The sequence below is a fragment of the Erigeron canadensis genome, chromosome 1 (genome assembly GCF_010389155.1).
Source record: "Erigeron canadensis isolate Cc75 chromosome 1, C_canadensis_v1, whole genome shotgun sequence".
Taxonomy (NCBI): domain Eukaryota; kingdom Viridiplantae; phylum Streptophyta; class Magnoliopsida; order Asterales; family Asteraceae; genus Erigeron; species Erigeron canadensis.
The window spans coordinates 44,174,197-44,193,506 of NC_057761.1; the positions used below are offsets into that span (position 1 = coordinate 44,174,197).

General features: G+C 36.0%; 2 protein-coding genes across 3 annotated transcripts; both read left to right on the forward strand.

Annotated features, from left to right (window-relative positions):
* The first annotated feature begins 292 nt into the window (after positions 1-292).
* Positions 293-6,577, forward strand: LOC122582772 (ABC transporter B family member 26, chloroplastic). Its single transcript, XM_043755209.1, has 18 exons — positions 293-991; positions 1,467-1,594; positions 1,850-1,892; positions 2,136-2,180; positions 2,299-2,421; positions 2,502-2,605; positions 2,770-2,824; positions 2,921-2,991; positions 3,145-3,247; positions 3,440-3,650; positions 3,729-3,802; positions 4,047-4,103; positions 4,189-4,263; positions 4,769-4,843; positions 5,232-5,513; positions 5,665-5,723; positions 5,797-5,857; positions 6,079-6,577. Exons 1-18 carry the CDS (start codon positions 515-517, stop codon positions 6,157-6,159), a joined length of 2,124 nt encoding a protein of 707 aa, XP_043611144.1. The 5' UTR covers positions 293-514; the 3' UTR covers positions 6,160-6,577.
* Positions 6,578-8,533: 1,956 nt separating this feature from the next.
* Positions 8,534-19,259, forward strand: LOC122586148 (SH3 and multiple ankyrin repeat domains protein 1). 2 transcript variants are annotated; one of them, XM_043758254.1, is made up of 12 exons: positions 8,534-9,029; positions 9,132-9,177; positions 9,807-10,232; positions 14,053-14,348; positions 14,486-14,683; positions 15,039-15,227; positions 15,320-15,394; positions 15,979-16,045; positions 16,174-17,059; positions 17,201-17,254; positions 18,635-18,709; positions 18,848-19,259. In XM_043758254.1, the coding sequence occupies exons 1-12, from the start codon at positions 8,700-8,702 to the stop codon at positions 18,882-18,884; spliced, it is 2,679 nt and encodes an 892-aa protein (XP_043614189.1). In that variant the 5' UTR covers positions 8,534-8,699; the 3' UTR covers positions 18,885-19,259. The 2 variants fall into 2 exon arrangements, with proteins under 2 accessions (XP_043614189.1, XP_043614190.1); XM_043758255.1 differs by lacking the exon at positions 18,635-18,709.
* The last annotated feature ends 51 nt before the right edge of the window (positions 19,260-19,310 follow it).

The following is a 19,310-nucleotide window of genomic DNA, read 5'->3' on the forward strand; positions in this document are numbered from 1 at the left end:
ATGTATTTTTATATATAACTATAACTATAATTATATTATTGATGTTGATTATCATTGCCAGATCGTTGATTCAAGATCTAGTCTTCTCAAAATACATAAATAAACTAATAAGCCGAGTTCTAACAATACCGAATCCTTCGAGGACTGGTTAGCAAACTTTCCAAAAGTAGACACTACACACAAAGGGCACTTGAGTCAAAACCAAAATCAAGTGGTTAGTAATGATTTCACGTCACAATTAACTTTCCCAAAACGACACCGTCTTCTCCAATTCAAACACGCCACACTTTCCAATTCCATCCCCCCCTCCCAAAACGTTGCCGTATCACCTCAATTCATTTCATTCCACGTCACCAAATAACAGATTAGTCGCCCCCATCCACCAGCAGTCATTCATTCAATCACCACCACCGATAACATTCTTTTCATTATATTATACAGTACATAAATATAATTATATGTATATATTTCATCACAATCTCTGTTAATTCTTTGTTAAATGTAACAAAAAAAAATGACTTTAATTCTCAATAATAATAATCATTTAATTAGATTAAATCATCATTTTCATATTCAATCAAACAAATTCAAATTCGATTTCAATGTCAAAGCAAAATCTAGTAGTACTAAATTTCGCTACTCGAAAACTAACGGAATTAATAACGGAGATAACGGAAGGTTTGTTAATTTAACTTCGATAAAAGCTGCTTCTGTTAATGGTTATTCTGTTAACGGTTATCCTGATAAGGATGCTGATTTGAAAGTAAATGATGGAGTGAGTGCGGAAAATGTGGGGAGGTTATCGAGTGTTTTTCGGTCGGTTTTGGATGTGTTGCCTGGTGGAAAATGGTGGAAGTTTTCTCATGAAGTGGAGATAGTAGGAATTGCGAAACCTGTGACGTTGGTTAAGGCATTGAGACGGATGTGGGGATTGATTTCGAGTGATCGTTGGGTTATCATCGCGGCTTTCTCTGCTCTTATTTTAACCGCGGTAATGCTCTTTTGATTATGCAAGTAATTATCTGATTATTGCGTTTTTTCAGTAGATAAGTTTTTTTTTTCTTTTTTGAACAACTAGTTAGTAATTAGTAGTTAGCAATTTGCATTCGATACACCACAATGAGTGTTTGTTTATTTGACTCATAAGTTGTTTATGAATTATAGTAATGTAGTATGAAAGTTATGAATAAAAGTAACATACTTCCATATGTATTTGGCAAATTAGAGCAATGGTTTTAGGCTTTTAGCTCCCGATGCTACGATTGTAAACAAAATGCACTTACATGTTAGTTTAAGGATAGTGTAATTATCATTACTTACCTTTTTTACGTGGTAAAGTATGTGATATTGATTATTTCGTATCAGATAATCACTTTCAAAATGCAATGTCGAACTTCAAGTTTTTTTTTTTCTTTCTTTTTTTCTTCTTTCTGTGCAACTAACAGGGCTATGTTTTTATCATTCAGCTTACAGAGATCTCCATTCCTCATTTCTTGACGGCATCTATATTTTCAGCCCAAAGTGGAAAGACCGCAGTTTTTTATGGAAATGTGAAGCTGTTGGTTTTCCTATGTGTGACTTCTGGTATATGCAGGTCAAAACCTTGTATGGTCATATCTTCCTCTTCTTTGAAACTCATAGTAGCAAAAATACAATGTTTTTATGAACTTTCCAATATTTTTGATCGTTTGTCACTTTGTCTTGTATGTTACCCCATTGTTACAAATTAGTCCAATAACTCAATAAGGGGAGGTTAGTTTAATATATTCTGCTTATAGTAGTATTTCTAAAAGCTACTAGCTTGTTTACACTCATGACTATTGACATAACTGTTTATTTGGATTTCCAGTGGATTAAGAGGTTGCTGGTTTGGCATTGCAAATATGATTCTTGTGAGTTCATATATATATATATATATATATTTGATCAATCCATCTCAGAGTACTGAAAGCATTATAATGTGCAGCCTCTGTCCATTCCTACATTATAAATGCGTTTGACTATTAAATCAAATTTGTGACCAAAACTTCGCCATTGATAAAGTTTGGTGATGTCAATGGCCAAAAAATGATGTTAGCTGGATTTTGCTTTAGAATAAAATAATGTATTTATAACATACTATAAATAACGTACAGGTTAAACGGATGAGAGAAACATTATATTCCACCCTTCTCCTCCAGGTTTGTAAGAAATTAGAGATGATTATGTGAAGCTTTATGGACAGCATGTTCATCATTAGCTATTATTTTCATATTTTGGAGAATTAAAAGATGATCTATAACTTCACCTTTACGGCAGGATATAAGCTTTTTTGACAATGAAAGTATTGGCGATTTGACTAGTCGGCTAGGTTCAGATTGTCAGCAAGTGTCACGGGTCATTGGGAATGATCTTAACTTAATATTACGCAATCTTCTTCAGGTTCTTTAAAACAAATAAAAAGTGTCTGTGATTTTCCTTTCATTAAATCACAGTAGACTAATTTAAGTATTTTGTGTCAGGCGACAGGGGCTTTGATCTACTTGCTAGTATTGTCTTGGCCGCTTGGCTTATGCACATTGGCCATATGCTCCACTCTATCATTAATAATGTTACGATATGGGCAGTAAGATCTTGTTTCTGTCTCAAAATGTTATTGATTGTTTGCAGTAAAGGGAAATTTTTATGCTTTTAATATCTAATCTGCTTATGACATAAAGTTTACACCCCAAATAATAAAACACTTACATACTTTGATTCCTAAGTTCTTAATCATGTTCATTAATATAGGTACCAGAAGAAAGCAGCAAAGCTAACACAAGAGTACACCGCATCTGCAAATGAAGTACTACGAACAATTTAATCATGTTCCCAAAGAGAATTGCCCATTTACCTGGTCTCTTCAATTAACTATCCATTATGGTGGATTTTACTTATATAGGTTGCACAAGAGACATTTTCTTTGATGAGAACAGTTCGAGTTTATGGAACTGAGAATAAAGAACTTAACAGGTATCCATTTTGGTATTTGTTTGTACTTTCATCAGAAGTGAAGTTTTTCTCAGTCCATTTTTTTTTTTTGTTAATTTATTTTGTACAAAGCATACAAATAGAGGTAATTTGCTCAGTGCATGCTTTAAGGATGGATTTAATATTCATTTATAGGTACGACAATTGGCTGGATAAACTAGCGGATATCAGCTTGCGAACCAGTGCGGCATATGGAATTTGGAATTTCAGTTTCAACACGCTTTACCATTCTACACAGGTTATGGTCTATCTATTGTTTAGTAAGATCAAAGAGCACTCAAGAATCTATATTATATTCTGCATGAAATAATTATATCAAAAAATGATTAGCTATCATTGTTAAACGTGCATGTCATATGGTTCATAGAGTAGTTTCATACATGGGATCTAGAATTGAACTTATGCTTTACTTGAATGTCAAACTTTATAGGTTATTGCGGTGCTGATAGGAGGAATGTCTATCATGGCTGGGCATATAACAGCTGAGCAACTTACAAAGTTCATATTATACAGTGAATGGCTGATTTACTCGACATGGTTTGTGGGTGACAATTTATCTTCATTAATGCAATCGGTTGGGGCAAGCGAAAAAGTATTCCAGATGATGGATCTTGCACCTAGTCACCAGTTTACTTCCAAAGGCAAGCAATTTCTCTAATTCCTTGAAGCACTGCTTAATATCTTTTAACTGAGCATGTGTATTGTAAAAAATGTGGCAGGGTCAAAGTTGTCAGACTTGAAGGGCTGCATTGAGTTTGTTAATGTATCATTTAGATATTCATCGAGAGAAACGGTAAGCTTTGTCTCAACAAGTATTGGCTTATCTCCCTCCCTAAGCTAAGGTAGAGGTGGGAAAATGGGCGGGTTGATTAAAAAATCAAAAGGGTTGGGTTGTCTAATTAGTCAAATGGTCAATTTTATGCATGGATCAAATTGGTCAATTATATTTGTATTGTTTCAGCCACTATAATTTAAAATGAACTGGTATTAAACAACTATGGGAATCTGAAGAGTTCATGCTTGTAACAATTTAACAGGTACATGTACTACGAGATATAAGCATTACTGTGAATCCATATGAAGTAGTTGCACTTGTAAGTAAGTCTATGGATCCAGCTGCTTAATTTATTTTTCCTCTGACTACTTCATGATTAAATGCTTTGCAATAATGTACATTAGGTTGGTCTTAGTGGTAGTGGGAAGAGCACAATAGTGAATCTTCTGCTTCGTCTCTATGAACCAACAAGCGGCCAGGTATCCATTCTCTCTAAAATGATGTAGTGTTTCCAAAAAAGACTGAGGGTTGGGTGGGTTGGGTTATGGGTCAAACGGGTTCAGGTTAAACACTGGGATATAATACGTGCAAAAACAGATTGGTCAGGTTGACCTTCAAATTAGATTATCCTCTTTTCAAATATATTTATAAAATGCAATGTGTTAAACATGATTGCAAATGTAGATTATTAAAATACTAATTTAATTGTTTGAATAAATGAATTAAGAGGTTATAAGCGTTTAATTAAGCTCTGGATCACTTTTGACCCGTTCTACCCCTTCGTCTTTGACCAACTTCTTAGAGTTTATGTATCAGGTCCGTTAGAGGTAAATTTTAACCTGAATCAACCCATGTCTATTTAAGTGACTTAATTTTTTTTTTTCTGATATTTTACCTTGTGAACTAATGATATATCATTTCAGCTTTTGTGCCAATTTTGCAACATTAATCTTACACTAAAGTTTTTTAGCTGTGCTCATGTAGATCTTGATTGACGGGTCTCCTCTAAAGAATTTGGACATCAAGTGGCTTAGAGAAAGAATTGGATATGTTGGACAGGTCCTCCTTCTTGACATCCCAAAAGAGAATATTTTTGTGATCAGACTAGGTTAATTGCATAAAAAGGCAACCAATGTTGGTTGATCTCTGTTTCGGTTAGCCATCTTTATTTTCACCCATAAGTAGGTAACCCATTTTTAAATAATTTGATAAGAATATTCAGAGTTCCAAAATACTTGATTTTAGGGTAATGCAGGCCAAAATGATTACATGACAACTAATTTCTTGTTAAGTTTGACCATGTTTACATATTATCTATGGCGACGCACGGAAAACTGTAACTTGCTGGAAACGTTACAAATTACAGATGTTTTTAGGCCATTGGGTACCTAATTAAGTAATAACCCAATTAAAAAACCCTTAATTGTTACTTGAATATATGGAACAGGAACCTCGGCTCTTTCGGATGGATGTCAGATCAAATATAGCGTATGGATGTACAAGAGATGTAAGTCAAGAGGATATTGAAAGGGCAGCAAAGGAAGCGTTTGCCCATGATTTCATTTCGTCCTTACCTGAGGGCTATAAAACAATTGTGGATGATGATTTGCTTAGTGGAGGACAGAAACAGCGGATTGCAATTGCCCGGGCAATCCTCAGAGACCCATCCATTTTGATACTTGATGAAGCTACTAGTGCTTTGGATGCCGAGAGTGAATACAATATTAAGGTATCTAATATCTAGTAGCATGTTGAATGTGATTAAAAATCACATTGTTTCGATAATATTCCAGTTTTATAAAAAATGGTTTATGATGTTTGATGCATTCAAAGTACGCCTGGACCGTCAATTTATGCCTATGGAATTCATTATCATGTAGGGTGTACTACGTGCTGCCGGAAATAACTATAAGAGGACTGTCATAATAATTGCACACAGGTTATACAAAACAAAATCCTCTTTGTGTTACTTGCTTTATAGTTTAAAGGGCTAAATTGACAATTTTCCCCAGGCTCTCCACTGTACAAGCAGCTGATAGAATAGTTGTCATGGACCGTGGCCAGATCATCGAGGTACATTTATTTCTGGATAGTTAATCCGTTAGATATTATTGCATAAACATTATACTAACATTTAAAAATAAAGCAATTTAGGAGGTTGAACATCAGCTTTTCTTTTAGCCAATTTGATCTATTTAAGAGTAAATCTAACCCAAATCGCCAAAGTTATAAATAAGTCAACATTGCCAAAATGCCACCTCTACAGACTCAAACCAAATTTGCTAATGATTCAGATGGGAAATCACAAAGAACTTCTCCTTAAAGATGGCTTGTATGCACGATTAACCAGAAGACAAGTCGATGCAGTTGGTTGATAACCTGAGCATATCATCCTAATTGTAGTTTTCGGTATGTACATTCTATTACCATGCTATGGAATCTTGTACACAAGAGCAGATGTATCATGGAAGGCAATGAAGATACAATTTATAAATATGGAGAAAAAAAAGGGAGTTTTGATTGTATTCTCTACTAGGGATTCTTGGGCGTCAAAATTAGCGTACTCTCTATATATAGACATATAGTTCAAAAATATAAGATTTACCTTTTTATTTGATTGCAATTGGTCTCCTGTTGCAACTTGCAGCTTAAGTTTGTTGCAAAGATTGCTAAGAAACAAGGTAATCTCCAACAAGAAGTGATATTGGATTAGTTATGAATATCAAATTGTACTTGCAACAACTAATGTTGATTCCTTGAAGCGTGTTATATTCTTATTCCATCTGTTTGGCATTTTTCGTTGCAGTCTGCATGAGATATAGTTTTGTTTATTATCTGTTTATAAAACTCATTATCATTTTCATACAAGGACCAAACAGATATTAGTCTAAAGATAAAGGATTTGGGGATTAATTGCCATCTAAGGACCTGTAGAAGGCACAAACAGAAGATTATCAAAAAATGATTGCCTGCTAACGATAAGTCGATAAGGGCCATATTATCAATTTCGTGCAAATCAATAAGAAATAATAAAGCAAAAAAAATAATTCATGAAATATGACAAAAAAAAATTATGGGAAACCAAAATACTAAACATATATGATATGTTAATATTAATATACTAATATATATGCAATGCTCGACTTTCAGCCCGTGAAAGTGTGATACTCAGGCAGCCAATAATCGTTATGAGGGACGAAGATGGTAATGAAGCTTCATCGGAAACGGGCTTTGACAGCTAGACCCATGCTAATGTTTTAATTTAATTTAATAATTTTGTTTTAATCTGGATTTCTTTCTTCAATCGGATCAGGACAAGTGGGTTGGTTCGTTTAGTCCTCCTAATCCAATTCCTGACTTTTCTTTCTAATCCAATTCCTTGTATCTACATACCTTTTTATAGGTTGTTAACTCAATGGCACTCGGCTTTTAAATGTGGCTAGGGGAATTTCCAAACCAACAATTTCAACAAAATTTTCAATTTCTCAATTTATGGATGGAATCAGGTATGTAGTCTAATTGAAAGTGAAACGCATTTCCTTAAAAACATTTTATTTAGATCCAAATTTGTTTACCCTCTTCTTTGCTATGAGTCTATGACCATCTATCAATATGAGATCGTCAATAAATCACAGGTTTACAGGATATTTATGGTGATTTGACATCAACTTATATTTCCCATCTAGATAAGTCCATGTTGAGAAAAGTTTGCTTTCACCAACTTTGGACATCTAAAACCATTTGGTGTGATTATAGCATATGGCCAAGGCTATACAAAGAACCCAAACACACAATTTTGAAATTTAATGTCTCAATCACCTTTAATCCAATTTGGCTAAGCTTAACATGAGAACTAAGCTTAACATGGCTTGCAGGTTTGTGTTTATAAACAAACCTATACTAAGTACGTAATTCCCATACCAATGTCAGATAATTTTAATACATTTCCATTCTACCTTCTACACCAAACACACAACATTGAGATATAATATCTCATTCACCTTTAATCTGATTCAGACATATCTTAGTTCTTTGTATAGCTCTGGCCATAAGCTGCAATCTTACCAAAGGGTTCCTGATATATGTCACTCGATCATATATTTATCGATGTCCAAAGTCAATGAAAACATAATTTTTTCAACACATTCCATTAGATCAAACAATGTAAGCTATAAATGAGGAATTGAGATCCTCAATGAACTTTATAGGTGAAGTTGATGAATTTTAATCATTGCATTAAAATCAATTGTTAAGATTAAAAAATCATATTGAAATTCTAACCCTTGATTTTAATCTAATGGTCAAGATTTCTTTAACTTTACCTATAAAGTCTTTGAAATTGAAAGGATCTCTATCCATGACGATACCCTATATATCTTTTTCAGTTCGCTATTTTGCCTTGCAGCACCCTAACACACACACGCAAACACACACACACACACACACACACATATATATAGGAGAAAGTGAGTATAGGGTTGTTCCCCATCTAATTAGATGGGGAACAACCCTAGATGGGGAACAACCCTAGATGGGGAACAACCCTATACTCACTTTTCCCGTATATACATGTATTAGTAGACAACTTGTCTAAATAAAACCTGTCTTATAGACGGTCCGGATTTGTTAATATTTGAACTAAAAAGAAGGATATTCAACTTTATATAAACTGTAAGGGCTTTATGTAAAATTTATTATATAACTATATACTGGCCACTCCCTCAGTTTCTCGTTTCCCGTTATCTCCGTTCACCGCCGTTAGCCACGCCTCTCACCGGCCGATTTCCGTTACCAACCGCCGTTTCATGAATTCATCTCCGTAACTAACCACCGTCATCAATCACCGTCTCTTAATCCGTAAAACTGTCATATCATAAAAAATACACGCAAATTAAAAACCCTAATTTACCGTCAAATGGATTTCCGATACGCAAGACCACCACCGCCGTCTTCGGATCCTCATCAACCACCGCCACCACCACAACAACAACAAGCTCTTCCACCTCCAGGACCGTGGTATTCCGGTCAATTTCAGTACCACTCGCCGTCACCTCCTCCGCCACAGTGGCCACCACAGCCACAACACTCAGATCACCACGCTCAACCACCTCCTCCTCCTCCTCCTCCCCCGTATGCCGCCGCAGCTCCTCCGCCGCCGGTGCCGTACTCTTCTTACTCGCTTCCTCCTAGACCACCTCATATGTCTCAACCACCACCACAACCTCATTATGCTCCTGTTAATCAGGTAAGCACTAATTCATATACGTAAAATATATATCCATTACATACTGTTTTGATGTATCTAACTGTATAAACATTTTTGTATATTTATCATTGATGATTATAGGAGTGGAATAATGCAGGCTGGGGTCATCAAGGTTGGGATTATTCAGGTTATAATTCCTCATTAATTTTATTTTATTTTAAATTTTATTATTATATGTATCATGTAGCCTGCTTCATTTTCATATTATCATGTAAGGAAGTTGTTTGATAGTTGATAGCTTGATTCTGTTTAGTGATTATACATAACATCTTTTGTGAGAAAGATAACTTGTTTTTTCTGAACGAACGTTATTACGTAATGAAATAATGAATGGACGTTTAAGAAAGAGAACGATAGTTTCACGGTGATTATGTTTTTCTGTGACGTTTTCATTCATTTGTTGCAAATGATAAGCTAAATTGTAATGCCCAACTAATGTAATTGCAATTGACTGTGTCTTTATTTAATTTAGTGTAAAGGACGTTCACGAGTTTAGAAAATTTGTGTGATAGTTGACACTTTGCAAATTCTGTATAACACTGGTTGTGAGGATGATAGTTATGGGGTTTTGTAAATGAGAGTTACCACAAAAAAGGGGAAGTTTCAAAGGAGAATGATGGTTGTGATGGTTATGAATTGTATGTGCGGTTGAAATTCATTTGTGATTTTTTATGAATTGTATAATTATCAAGTGACCATAGTAGCAAATGTCTGCTGGTTGTAGTCTCAATTTTTTAAGTTTTTTCTTTATTGTAGCGCGAAACCAAAATGAAGATGATTTGGCCGCTAGGGCTAGAGCATGGGCAGCTTCTAAAGCTGTAACAGATGATCAGCATCAACAATCACAGGCAATGCCTCCCCACCGACCAGAAGAAATGATCTATCAGGATCAATATTCGCAGAATATGGATCCTTCTTACCAAGAATTTCAGCAACACTCACTTCCTCCATCAAGCTATCAACAATATCCATCCTATGCACCACCACCTAGGCCTCCTGCAAACCAGTTACAGGAGCCATCATCTTTCAGTTCTGGGTATGCTTCAGATGGACATTTTTCATATGCTGCAAGAGATGGAACTTTGCGGGAATCAGCTGCTGCTTATCCTCATCAAGAAATTGCACCTACAAGTTTATCAGTTCACCAGCAGGAGGTACCTTCTAGTTATTCTTCTGCTGCAGGTAATAAGTTAACTGATGTCTTTGATTTAGCATGTGAAGCTTGCTTGAAGAACTGCCTTCATAGAACTTGCTTTCTAAATTATATCCCCTTCTCCAGAATTACATTGTCAGTATAGGCTAGTTAGCTTATCAGTTCTTATCTTCTCTCACATTATATCCACATTGCTGTTATATGTCCTGAATTGATCTATGTGGATTATGGACAAGATAATTTCAACTCTCACCTTATCTTGTTAAATTGATAAGAACTAAGAATTATGTGTAACCATAAGGTTATTGCCTTATGGTTTAATACTTACATTCCTGATAGGTGGTTCCCTGTATTTATAATGCCTTGTGTAAAGATCCAGATAGCATTTGTACAAAAGTTCGATATCGTTTTAAAATGGCTATATATAAGACACTCATTTTCTTTTCTTGAACTTTAAAGGGGACAAATATTGTCTATTATACGTGGAGCAGTCTAGGAAGAGTATCAATATGGCAGCTTGTGGCCATACAAGTCTATGTGTTGTTTTTGGTAGTTGAGTTTATAATTGGCACAACTGTAACCATGAGGTGACAGCAAAAGCATATGTATTTTGTTTAACCTGAAAGGAATGCATTTTTTTAAATCATTCTTATTGATATCGTGGTTTTTTTATCATTATCTTTCTTTTATGTACAATATTAGTGCAGAACACTTTAAACACAATCTATGCACGACACATTATAAGCCGGATACTTTTTTGGAAGCGGTTTCTCTACCCTTGGGTAGGGGTATGACTGTTTACATCTTACCTCCATCATACCCCACAACCCATACCAGTGGGATTGGGTATTATTCATAGTTGTCAAAGGTGAGCGACTATTGCGTCTAGGCGCAAAAGGCGGGCAAGGCCCAACCTTAACGCCTGAACCCTAGGTCCAAGGCCCACTAACTGTATGAAACGCCTGTCTACACTTTTCCATATAAATAAACCCTTTGTTCCACATATATTATAGGGATATCACAACAAAATCTTTGTTCCAAAAATCACTTGGTATATATCATTATCATCAATATCATCATTCATCATACTATTCTTCATTTAACTTTGTAAGTTTTCTTCTGTTTTTAAGTTAGGGTTTAGTATATGTGAATGTAACTAACTTTGGACGAATGTCTATAGTGTGAAAAAAAATTAAATTTGTGTTCATTGTAGTAATAATCTTTCAAATTCTATGCATTGTATGTATCCGACCAATTAAAAACTTACAAGTGGTAGCTTATATGGTTGCAACATATACCCGAATACATACAATGCACAAAATTCGAAAGTTTATCACATACAATGAACACAACCTTAGTTTTTTCATACTATAGACATTAGTCTATAGTTAGTTACACTCACTGATATCAAACCCTTTAAGTTATTAAGACACTTTTGCTATTTTATATACCTTAGCTGAAATTTTCTTCATTATCGTTTGTTAGAGACACTGAAATTTTATATACTCTTCTACGCTTTTTTTTTATTCGGGCGTGCGCTTTTTTTGCGCCTCTCGCCTAGGCCCCATTTGGGGTCATTGCGCTTTGAGTTCGCTTTTGCCTTTGACAACTATGGTATTATTGATGTTGTTATTGTGGAAGTATTTCTTAGTAGAACGGTGACTGTTTGCATATCTGTTGGTGCTAGGGTGTAACATGCATTCTAAATGATTAAAAGATCAGTCGGTTCTGCGTTTCTTTTTAGATTTCATCTTATTTTTTCTCTGCATCCAGCGGCGGCAATTCTCCTTTTATTTTTCTGTTAGGACCATGAAAGGTGCTGAGGGTCAAAAAAAAAGGGGGGGGGGGGTTGCATGACCCTGATTTTTAAGGCCCGTGGAAAAGGATTTTTTTATTATTGCTGGACTGGTGCTCCCTGCCCAATAATGGTTTTAGGACCCATTCAAAGCCAAGTGTACTGCTTAACCTAACAATCGCTCCTTCATCATGGATTGATGGTTGTATTTACTAACCTCATCAGCATACTTGGTTTATTCTTTTGAGCTGTGTTCGACTTCACACGGTTTTATAGTCCCCTCTTGACTTTCTGCTATTGATATCTTGCTTACGGATTCTTATCCATAGACTCTGGTTATACCATCAGAAGAGTATAAAATAGGCTCTGTCTGGCTCTCGCCCTCTAAATGCACTCTCAGATTTTTGTGCCTTCAACAAAGTATTAGAAAATGCCCGCCCCTAATTGATAACTGCTAAGAAATCAGCATTCTGCGGTCACTATGAAGTTAGGGTCTTCTTTGTAGAAGAAAGCTTCCTGTGCTAGCTTCATTTCATAGACCTTTGAATTGAATAAGTGAGGCTTTTCCGATAGATTTACAAACTAAAAGTAGAGTTCTAATCTCTTGAAATGAATTTCTGGAACTGATATTTATGTATGTCATGTTAATGAATTGTGTATAGATGTATTCATGAATTTAATTACGGTAAATTTTATGCCTCTTACGAACATTTTTTTCTGGATCCTCGTCCTCCACTACTTGCACACATCTAAATCATTTTCAGAAAGTGCTTAGTGCCGCCTCAAGTAGTCCTTAATCATAAAAGTGAAAGCTAGAACATTGATGTATAGTATCAGAGAAGTTCTACCTCTAGATGAGGCATAATATAGTAGAGATGTGATCATGAGATAGAGAAATAGTTTTTCTTCAGTTTTTTAGCATAAGATTTTTGTTCCAGAATTCCTGGCACATAACCAAGAGATGCGAATTTGTGAGCAAGATATCAAAGATACAAAGTCGTTTGTAGGGTAGTTAGGATTGAGGGAGCGGGAAAACTAGTGTTCAGATGCGATTAATGGATGGTGAATGTCAAGATGATATTGTGAATATTCAATGATTGTTGGGTAGGGCGTTTCACTTGGGCTTAGGAGTTTGGGCACTAGGGAGCCCTAGTTGGGATCTAAATAAATTCGTTCTTTGCCGGACTTCACTGCTTGTGCTGTCCCTTCATCTTTAGTAAATCTGATGTGTGTGTGTGTGATGGAACTGATTTTGTTTAATTTCCCCATCAACTTATCTCCTGTATTTGCCACTGCCTCAAGAGGAAATGAGTTACCTGTCAGGTGTATCATGTTCCATGCGAGGAAGTATCGCCATTGTGCGTGACATGTCCTATTGACGATTACAATCAAGCTGAAGAAATTTTTTGAAGAATATGAGATTTAATTTATAAATATTTATGTCTTTCTCGTCTCTTATTATTTATTATTAAGTATCAAACAAAAAGGTTTGCCCATTATGCTTGTTTACTTTCTTCCTCAAATAAGTTCTCTTTAGCTTTAACCACACCAGGTCAAACAAATTACAGAGTGGAAAATTTTGAATGAGTTTGGAAAAAGAGTGTCTCTTACCATGTTACTTTGCGACACTGGCCTTTATCTCTTAGTTTCTTTCTTTCCCTTAACCTCAGATGCAGTATTCTCCAGTTTTGTGTAAGGTTTTCCAAATTTTTTGCATGGCCATGCAGAAATTTACAACTTTTGTAGTTACCTTGCTTGGTTGTGAAGATTGAAAAATTGATTTGTGAAAATGGGGGTAGGATTCCTAGTGATTGGCTATGCAGGAAAGATTGCTGGAAGAAACTAGAGGAAGAAGAGAAATGAATGTTGTGAATTTATATATCTTTTACATTATTTTTGGGAACTTGAGTAGCTTGTATACTTTTTATTTCTAGTGTATGTATTGCTACAAGAGAAGTGATTGGAACAATATAAATAATGTTAAATTGATGATTGTTTAGAAACTGCAACTTCTGTGAACACTTCAGCAGGGTGACTTCTCATTTGAATGTCAGGTAAAGAAGAGCCAAGCGATACGAATGGCGGATTTTATCAACCATCGCATATGCCTTTTGCTTCAGCTGCACAACACCAATTTCAACCATCAGTATCTTCTAATGATAGACCAAATTCTGTTGAACCACCCCACTATGCATTCAACAACTCATCAGCTGACTCAACCGCTGAGCTTAGTAATCAGCCATTAGATTTTGGGCCGGGGTATGGTCATGACCATGTCTCTTTTGGACAATCTGCTGCGTCTGGAATGCCTTATTCTTCAATGCCTCCAGTACATGCTACAGGACCACAGGTTTTGATTCTGATTGAGTATTCTATCCAGACCTTTGGTGTTATTGTGTAACACAATTTGTGTTACGTGGATAAACACTAATTGCACTTTTGGTGTTCATGTGTTATGTATATAAACACTGTCATCTATTTCTCCAGGCTGATCCTTCAGTGGGTGTTCCTTCTCCAGTTTCCATGCACTCGGGTCCTTTATTTGGCGGGGTTACTGGATCAAGCTTCCAACAAACTATTTCATCTGCAAACACAAGCTTTCCCATTTCAAATGCATTTCATGCAACAAATGCCTTCCATGGTGACACATATGGGACTCATGGGTTCCCTGAGCGCCCTAAAAAGGTGGGTCTGTTGGTACTAAGTTTTATCTCTAATTGGAAATATGAAGGTCAGATTAACAATGGAAACCTGTCAAACAGCTGAAAGTCGTTTTCAATGTATTCAAATGCATAAAAACTTTCTAATTGGTGTTGCTGAAGAAAGTTAAGCTTATAACTAGTGCATTAGGTATAATAAATAAGAACAAAAACTGCCTGCAGGTCTGCCAACCTGACAGTACTAAAAGTTATACGTTTTGACATGTTATTTGTCCTGTTCAACCCATCCACTATTACCCTGTTATCATTGAAGCATACTGAATGATTTTGTAAGATTAGATTGTTATCTGTTCTATATCTGAGGCTGAAAGACTTTTCAGGCTTCCGTACCGAACTGGCTCCGAGAGGAAATAATTAAGAAAAAAGCAGTCATAGGAAGTTCTGCCCCAGAGGTTCCCAGACAGGACACTGGATCAACTGAAGATGAAGATATGGACAAGAAAGGAAATCAGGCAGAGGGTAAAAGTATGGAGTCGTCTAGGTTCACAGAAGATGAGGATGATGATGAGGTTCTGATATGCATATGCATGCTTTATCATGTTTATGACAATCCTAATAAATATTGTATGTGTTCCAATGTTTTTCATTGTTATCTATGTAGGATTATGTCGAAGCTGCTAAAACTGCTGCAATTAACAAGGAGATAAAGCGCATCTTAACTGAAGTTCTTTTGAAGGTATCAGGGGCAATTTCATTATTATTAGTATTACTTCATCTGCTGACAATTGCAATGATTCTCGATATTTTTTAAAATACCGAAATAAACATGCCACATATAAAATAAAGCAATTTGTGTAGATCAAAATCAGAAAACTCTTGCAATATTGTTAGGGATAGGATAAATTTGGAATAAAGGTCATGAGCTCAAGCCTTGGGACATTGCATTTTGTCCTTGGGTTTGGCCTAACACATAAAATGGTACTTAATGAAGGTGAAAAACATTGTTTAGGGCTGGTCATTGGGGAATGGTTAGTTGGTGTCCTATGGGCAAACGTGGTCAAGAACCTCTTGTAATTTGGTAGATAGTGATTTGAGTGTCATATGTTTTCGTAGCATATGTTATCTTTTTTTTAGTCATCTAGATTTAATTATTTCTCTGTTACGTATTCTATATACATATACGTCTTCGCCTCATGCTTAGCACACATTTATTTTAGATAGCTCTTGTGCTTACCATGGGGCACTCAAGTAAATATTATTTAATTTATCTTTCTTGTTGGTGCTTGGTACTAAGTTAGCCAACTGCATGCATTTGATCAGGTTACAGATGAGCTTTTTGACGAAATTGCAACAAAAGTTCTTGATGAAGACGATGTTAATGTGGAAGGTGGTTGCCTTTTTTTGTTACTTTTGCTATCTGTTTTGTATTTTTGTGACAATCTGCTAAGTTTTCTATTACCTTCAGTTAATCTAAATATCATAATTTGGCTGTCTTCTCTCTTTGTGGGTATGTAGTTGAGCACAAGTCTAATGCTTCAACTGATACAACATCAGCACCTATTACTCCCAAATCTTCCGCAAAGGTCATAATTCCTTCCAAAATCATAGGAACCGATGATGATGCTAGTGGGAAATCTAATTCTAGCTCACCTGGAGATGTCCTAGGACTTGGTAGTTATGCTTCTGATGATGATGATGAAGACAAAGAAGTTCAGAATGTGTCTCTTACCTCTTCCAATGGGAGTAAGCCACCTGTACTCTTGGCTGAAAATGGCAGTTCACAAGTAGATAATGGTGACATGCATGGTAAAAAGCTTCTAGAAGAATGTCATGGAGTGACCCCAAACAGGGATTTGGGTAATCATAATGATAGTTCTGGTGGGGAGAAAATTAAACCTGATGGCACTGATGTTTCAAAGTTAAAGCCGAGTGTAACCAAGGATGTTAACGCTGAGAATATATTACTCGATGATTCTAAAGGTGGCAGCGCTAGAAATGGACAGGATAAGAGTGATAAGGACAAGAAACATAATAAGGTAGATGAGAGTAGTAGGGTCCACGATGATAGACATGCTAAGAGGGCAAAGAAGGAAGATCAAAATGATGCTAAAGAAAAAGCAAAGGATCGAGATTCAGGGAAAAGGGCCAGTAAGGGTGAAATTAAGGATGATAAAAGAGAAAGAGACAGAGATAGAAGATCTAATGATAAAGAAGATAGCCGAAAGCTGGATAGAGGAAAGGATGACAAGACTGAACGCCCGAAGTATAGACCTGGTGACTCGAGTAGGCACAAGCGACGCCATTCGCGGTCACCTGGTGGTATGGGGAGGAGCAGCAAGGACAACTCATCTGTTGGCCATGTATATGGCTCAAGTGATAGCTCTTCCGATGACTCTAAAAGGTTGGCAATCAAGAATCCGTTCAACTCGCTCTCTTTTTAGCTAATTTTATTTGCTTGGCGTGTTTGGAAGTGCCACCTCGGCCGCCAATGCTGGTTTGCGTTGCATGTTAGGTTTCCCATTTGTGAGTTTTCTTCTTGCAGGAAGGGACGTTCTAAAAGACGACATTCATCACCATCACCTGTCAGATCAAGAAGGTACCTGGTTCTGCCACTTTTTTTATATATTTTGTTAATTAATCCATTATAAGTTTAATATCGTGATTCATAATATTTTAAGGTCCGTGACTAGTATATCTAAGTGTTATATGAACATATCCTATCAACCTTAACTTCGACGCTATACAATTATTTATTATGTTTCTAATATCATGTTTCTACTTAACATCTCGTTTTTGTCTTATTCTTTCTATCTTAGGCTCTATCATAGATCTTTCTATGAGTAGTACAAAATTAACCAGGTATATGCGTGCTTACAATGTTAATAATCACCAGATATTTACATATTATTTACAATTATTTTGTTTTAGTCTTCTGCTGTCTAGTTGATCATCGCAGCTTTAGTAATGTATGCATGTGAAATAGGCCAAGATACACTATTATCAAATAATCTTTGCAAGTTGTATTCGCAACTTATGTAGTTTAGACTATCTATGAAGTTTTTTAATTTAGATAGTGATTGTAGACGAAGAGGAGGGCCAGTCGCTTTCTGTAAGATCAGAGTTTCCCCTCATCTAACTTTTTTATAATATGATGTAAAAGACACAAGCATGACCTTCAGACCTATTTTAGCTAATTGTCATAAATTTACTTTTTGAACTGTTAGAGACAAAGGTATGACCCGAATTAACCCATGTAATATCAATAGGCAAAATTGCCGGCTTTTCTTGTAATTCATATGTGTCACAAGCAATTGAATCACCAAACTTCTCGGCTTTGCTACTTTTTGGGAGTTGTTATTAAGAGACAGAATGTACAGTATCCACATACACATTCAAGGTTGATGATGGCTGTAGATTCGCTCAAAAAATAACTAGAGCAATTCTCATGACTTGGATAATATTGTAAAATAACTATTGTCATATCACTCATCAAGGTTATCTTTAATAAAGGAATGTATGTGTGGGTGGTATTTTTGTCCTTCATTTACCAGTGGTAGCAAAATTAGTGGGTTGGACGGTAACAAATCAAACTAAGTGATGTTTGGTAACGTTGGAAACATGTCTAATTGAATCGACCAAAAACTACTTTGTCCAAGTTTTTTTAATCTTTTAATGTTGTTCACTAAAAGTACACTTCGGCTTTCAATCCATCTGTGACCTGTTTCTTTTCAAGTTGTTCCTCGATTTGACCTGTTAGAATTAAACATAACCCGAGTTGACCCGTTCATTAGTAAATGGGGTGAAATTGCCACCTCAATCATCTAAGTTTGTGAAGTAAATTATATTAAACTTGCCAAAAGGCAGCAGGGAAGTTCTTGCAGACAATAGAAAATAATGATATTAGATAAAAAGGGTGGGTATGCCTTATCAATGTTTATTCAACTCACTGGCTTAGCATGGGATGTTTCATTTCTAGACAAGTGTCAAGGTCTCCACTTAGCAAGCGTTCTCATCACAGGCATTCTAACTATTCTTCTCTTGAAACCACCAGGTATGTTGATGTCCCGTTCTTTCATCATTCTAAGGTCCTAACTAGTAATCATAAGGAAAAGTTATTGGTGCTAGTTATGGTCAAACATGTTCACTTTATGGTCCTTTTGGTTTACAAGCTGGCTCTTTGTTCATACAGGGAGAGGAGGAGGTCAAGATCCAGGTCGCGAAGATGATAGTGCAGCTGGTTGCGTATTTGAAGATTACTCATTGTGTGACACTTCTCTTTGTGTCGGCTTCTGGAAGTTGAGTAATATCGACTGATGGGGATCTGCTGCCTGAAATGTAGTCATCTTTTATAGATCAGGCAGACCCTGCAGGTCCGACAAATGTAAATCCGACGATGAACAGGTCTTATAGTATGCATGTTTCTGTTGAATGGAGCCTTTTCTTCTGTAGTCATGATTGCGAGGCTAGTTCCATATTGTCTTCTATTATCACTTGTAGTTGATTCTGAGCCAAGTTTATAAATTGTGTTTCTTCTGGATTCTGGATGACATGCATCAGAAAACCCTGGTTAAACGCTAATGCTATGACCCTTCTTGAGTGTACTTCTAACCTGTTATTGCGTTTGTTTAGGTGACCCCCCACCCCCCTCTCTT

What these genes read in the sequence shown, in the direction of transcription:
- LOC122582772 (XM_043755209.1), top strand. Translation starts at nt 515, where the DNA reads ATGACTTTAATTCTCAATAATAATAATCATTTAATTAGATTAAATCAT. An exon ending in TATTACGCAATCTTCTTCAG is followed by an intron (nt 2,422 to 2,501) that starts GTTCTTTAAAAC and finishes ATTTTGTGTCAG; the next exon opens with GCGACAGGGGCTTTGATCTA. An exon ending in AGAGTGAATACAATATTAAG is followed by an intron (nt 5,514 to 5,664) that starts GTATCTAATATC and finishes ATTATCATGTAG; the next exon opens with GGTGTACTACGTGCTGCCGG.
- LOC122586148 (XM_043758254.1), top strand. Translation starts at nt 8,700, where the DNA reads ATGGATTTCCGATACGCAAGACCACCACCGCCGTCTTCGGATCCTCAT. An exon ending in TAGTTATTCTTCTGCTGCAG is followed by an intron (nt 10,233 to 14,052) that starts GTAATAAGTTAA and finishes TTTGAATGTCAG; the next exon opens with GTAAAGAAGAGCCAAGCGAT. An exon ending in TAACTGAAGTTCTTTTGAAG is followed by an intron (nt 15,395 to 15,978) that starts GTATCAGGGGCA and finishes GCATTTGATCAG; the next exon opens with GTTACAGATGAGCTTTTTGA.